Raw genomic sequence first — 4853 nt, forward strand, 5'->3', positions numbered from 1 at the left:
TTAAGAAATGAAATTAAAAAAAAAACATTTTTTTTAAAACTTGAAAGGAAAATATTGGAAATTTGAAATAAATATTTCAAAATAAAAAATGAAAATTTGAAAAAAAATTTTTTTTGAAAATTTGAAGAAAAAAAATACTACAAAACGTCAAAAAAAACTGAAAATTTAGATAAAAAACTATATTATGTAAAAATTATTCATTAGTAAAAGCTGCTTTTTGAATTTTCAACTTTTTTCTGAATATTCTTTTTCAGTCCTCAATTTACAGATTTAATTCTGATTGTTGACTTTTTGCTGCTTAGCTGAAAATATTTTTACATGGGTGTAGGGCTTTTTTTCAAGTGTAATTTTTTTTTCAAATTTACAATGTCTTCTTTTTTTAAATTTTCAAAAAAAAATCAGTTACAATGTCTTTTTTTCCAGTTTTCAATGTATTTTTTCGCTCACTGAAAGCTGATCCTGATTTGACCTCATACTATAGTCCATTTTCAAAAGCGTCGTTTCAAACAAAGGTGCTGCAAATCGATGCAGAAACGACCCTGAAGTCGACACTAGCTGTGCTGCATCTGGATGCTACCAATCTTCAGGAAAAACTTGGTTTTGCGTTTCACAACAAACATCAGGTTCAGCAGCGTCATCTACAGTTACAAACAAAAGCACCGAGGAGAAACCGAAAAGATCAATTTGCAGGTTTTTTTTTTCCTTTCAGGAGGTAAAAACCGTGAGGTGAAACTTTTCTCCCTTCATCCTCAGCTTGCTGAGGCGTTAGCTGCATCCTCTAATGTGGGCCACACAGGGACCGGTATTCTGGGTAAGGTTCCCTCCATCAGTCTCTCCATCCAGAGTCCCAGCCGGTCCAGCTTGTGGTGGACCTCGATGCTGGTGGCCCTGCTGGAGCCTCTCTTGGCCCCGTCCTCCCTGGAATGGGACCGGGACCGAGAGTGAGAGCTAGACCTGGACCTGGACCGGGACAGTCTGCGGCTGTCCGAGGAAAACGAGGTCTCGGAGGACGAGCCGCTGTGGTCGTCCCCCGTAAAGACGGGTCTGAAGAGGCAAAAGTACTTCTTGTAACCGTTGAGGGCCAGGACGTAGCCGGCAAAGTCTGGAGACTCCTCGTCGTCCGAGTGGCTCTCGCTCTGTTCGTTAAAACAAGCCGAGCGAAGCAGCGACGGCATCCAGTGGTGGTGCTTATCGGCGTTCAGGAAGGAGAAGTGAAGAGTCTGAGAGCTGCAGGTGGAAGGGCAGAAACTATGAAGATAAAAATTCAAAGGAAAGGAGATGACAACAGAGTTCAGACTTACCCCGAAAAGGAGAAAACCTCTTTGGCAAATTTCCTGAGCAAAGCGTTCTTTGAGGCGTTGGTGAGCACCAGCACAACGTTGATGTGACCAGGCTTCAGTTTGACCAGGTTACTGGTGTAGGTTATGTCTGTGAGCTCCGTCACCTCCACAAAGTCTTTCTTAGGGGGGCGGCTTCATGCACCGAGAGAAAGAACAAAAGAGGAGGTTTTAGTTAACATTAGGGCTGTCAGATTTGTCGCGTTAAAAACGCATCTGACACGTGCTTGACGCCGACAATTTTTTTGACGCATTAATCGCGGACGTTCTCATACGTGTCTTTCCATACCGCGCGCACGGGCGTCCCCCCTTTAACTAACCGGCTGCTCTCACTAGAACACGGGCAGGTCTCCAACCTCCGAGCTGCGAGCTAAAACCGGCCGGCGCTAGGACCTGGAGAGCTCCTGCACTCTAACCCAGCTCCAGTTCGCTTCCAGTACCACGTCTGGTGGTACCGGCTCGCGTCCGGTGCCGCGTCCCGAGGGCTGCGGACCCCCGACGTTCCGAACAGCAAGCTCACCGGGGAACGTTTTAAATGTTCTGGAGGTTTAAGCGTGATCCAGCCCCAGCATAGCGGTCTGTCTGCCGGCATATTCATCCGTGAGCTCCGCTGGACACGTCGCTGCATCGAGCTGCAGCCAGAGAACGCGGCGGCAGGAACAGACTGTCAAACTATCCACAGTGTATCCCGCTTTTCTCAGTCTTTAATGTCTTAAAAAACAAAAGTTCATTGGAAATGATAAATCTCTATTTCATTTATTACTGTAGTTCAGCAGAGGAGGAAAAGATTTGGTCCTGACAAAAAATGAACATGAAAGTGTTATGGAAATGTTATTTTTGATGTTTTTTATTTTATTTTACTGAACGTTGATTGAAGTTTAGAATTTAAAATGCCCTTCACTTGCACTTGGCTTTTGTTAGGCATTTTATGTTACAGCCTTTTATTGTTAAGAAAGTTTATCTCAATAAAATGTTACAAAATACAGTATTTCTGATGAAAACTATTAATTTTGTCATTCTTGTTTTCAGAATTAATGTAGAACTGCTAAATTCCACAAAGCACATATTTTTTTTTCCTTAAAAAAAGGCCACATTTTCATTTGCGATTAATCGGGAGTTAACTCTGGACAATGCGATTAATCGCGATTAAAAATTTTAATCACCTGACAGCTCTAGTTAACATACTAGAGCTGGATTGATAAAAATTAATTAATCGATTTGAAAAAAAAAACTAAACTTAATAGACCAATAATGGATTCATTAAAAATATAAATCAATTTAGCACCAAAACTAATGTCCGCTAGCTTGATGCTAACGTTTAATGGGATTTCTCATAGGATGGCTAATGCTAAAGCTCAGTCGACCTAAACATACATTGCTGACTAAATGAACATCTTTATAAACTCACAGGAATGAATTTTACAAACTCTTTTAAGGAAATATCTTTAAAAGTAACCAATTGTGGTTTAAAACATTGCTTTTTGCTCATACTTTCTTCTTCGTCTGGAATAAGATGTAATGCAATAGTGCGATCACCACCTAGTGGTCACACTGAAACGTCCTCCAGGAGAAGCAGAACAATGTTTCCAATGTTAATGATCTGAACATTTTAGTTAGAACTTCTCCTATAGAGAATCCATGTAACACTGGATGATATTAACAATCTCATTATTTCACTGATACATTTACAGTATGTGAACTGGATCAGATTAATATAAATATATTCAAAACAGATAGTTTATTAATGTATTTCTAAACAAATGTATCTAAATGTGTAAACTCAAAATTGAATTGAATTGAAGAACAGAAAGAATTTTGAAAAATCAGAATCAATTCGATCCAGGCTCTTGTAAATGAAACCAAATAGTTTATGGAAATTATAAATCGAAACCTAGTCCTAAAACATACGTCCTTTGTTAGGTTTGTGCAAAAGAGCTTCAATGTCTCTAAAAACTGAGATCAGGGAGAACAAAAACAAACAAAAAAAAAGTTTAAATTAGCATCAGAATAAAATCTAATGGATCCAGCTGGGATTCAGTTTCAGCCAGTCTCAGGATCTACGTCATGCATCTGTGTTAGTACTGTTCAATATGACGATACATATCGCGTGGGCGATAGAAAAGTGCCTAAGGTTGGATTTCTTTTCCATTGTTTATAACCCAATTTGATCAATTATTATGCCAAATATATCATTAAATACTCAGAGCTTGGTCAGTGTGTACACAAAAATGTATATAAGTGAAAATAAAGACGGAGTAAAAAGAGATTCTTTACAAAGAAACTCCATCTTGTGGTTTTGAAACGTAAAGCTGCTTTACGTTCTTTGATTCACACTTACGTGAGTTTCATGACATGCTTTACGCTACTATTACGTTACACGGAACAGTTTAAGTTCTTTTCCCAGAGTTGAAACCGACAGATACATCCAACGACTTATGTCACAGCCTAAGAAGAAGCACTTTCAGCAAAAGAGCGGTACGTTTGTGATTTGGTTGCATTTTGGATTCAAGACATCCGACGATGAGTAGAAGGCAGCAAGATGTAAATTATGCTAGGAGGCTATTCCCACGTCGATGCTAACACAAACTTTCTATCACTCGAGTAAAGAAAATGAACATATGAGATTACAAAAAATAAGAGATAAACCAAGCTGTGGAACAGGGCTGTAACTATTATCTGAGCACTCGGATTCTCGCGATCTGCTCCCGAAGATTTAAGTATGAATATTAGTGACGTCTAAATCGCTGATTCACGATCTTTATAAATATAGTAGAGTATAGTAAATCATCGTGTAATAAAATATTGATTGCTCTGAAATAGAGAATAATGTTGGATTTTAATTTATGAACTAAAACAAAGCCGAATGAACGGCACTAATGTCACCGAAAGTAAACAAATCTTCAAAATAAAATGTCAGTGAAGCTTCCTGTTTTCAAAGTAAAAGTAACCAGAGCTTTTTTAATAACTGAAAATAAACTTTATTGTTTTATATTGTGATATATATATTGTTCTTGTGATATAAAGTCATTTATATTGTGATATTTTTTTTCCATATTCCCCAGCACTAATGTGAAAGAAGATCACATTGGTGAAGATCTAATATTTTTATTTATAAAAAGAAAATAGACTCACCCTGATTTGTGTGCGAAATTGTTGGTTTGTAACTCATACACATACACCAATTTAAAATTACGACAGCTTAAAACTAACTACACACACAAATCTTTAAAAAGGACACACAAATCCAAACCTTTTTTCACATCTCCGAGAAAGAAAATTTTCATGTGTAAGTGATGCGTTTAAATGCTGCTAGAATGCCGGGTCATTAGAGTTTTCTTGAACTTAGATTGTAAATTACATTTTGTGAAAACTTGACAACTTGCCATGAAGAGTTTCACTTCAGATTTGTGTGTAAATGTGGTCTTGTGTGTGCGTAACAAGCAGTTCATTGCTTGAAAATGTTGACCTGTTTAATAATGAGGAACGTCCTTCTTTAGTAGTTTCTCCTTTAATTAA

The 4853-nt window shown here is 37.9% G+C and overlaps 1 protein-coding gene across 1 annotated transcript in view; it reads right to left on the reverse strand.

Moving 5' to 3' along the window:
- Positions 1–691: 691 nt before the first annotated feature.
- Positions 692–4853, reverse strand: part of dnajc16l (DnaJ (Hsp40) homolog, subfamily C, member 16 like) — a 15709-nt gene continuing 11547 nt past the window's right edge. The window contains exons 14-15 of the mRNA XM_024270087.2: positions 1302–1472; positions 692–1227 (exon numbers count right to left, since the gene is read on the reverse strand). Of these exons, the coding sequence (XP_024125855.1) occupies positions 750–1227; positions 1302–1472 (649 nt within the window). The 3' untranslated portion in view covers positions 692–749. The remainder of the gene's footprint in view (positions 1228–1301; positions 1473–4853) is intronic.

This window comes from Oryzias melastigma, linkage group LG5, assembly GCF_002922805.2.
Source record: "Oryzias melastigma strain HK-1 linkage group LG5, ASM292280v2, whole genome shotgun sequence".
NCBI classification, from domain to species: domain Eukaryota; kingdom Metazoa; phylum Chordata; class Actinopteri; order Beloniformes; family Adrianichthyidae; genus Oryzias; species Oryzias melastigma.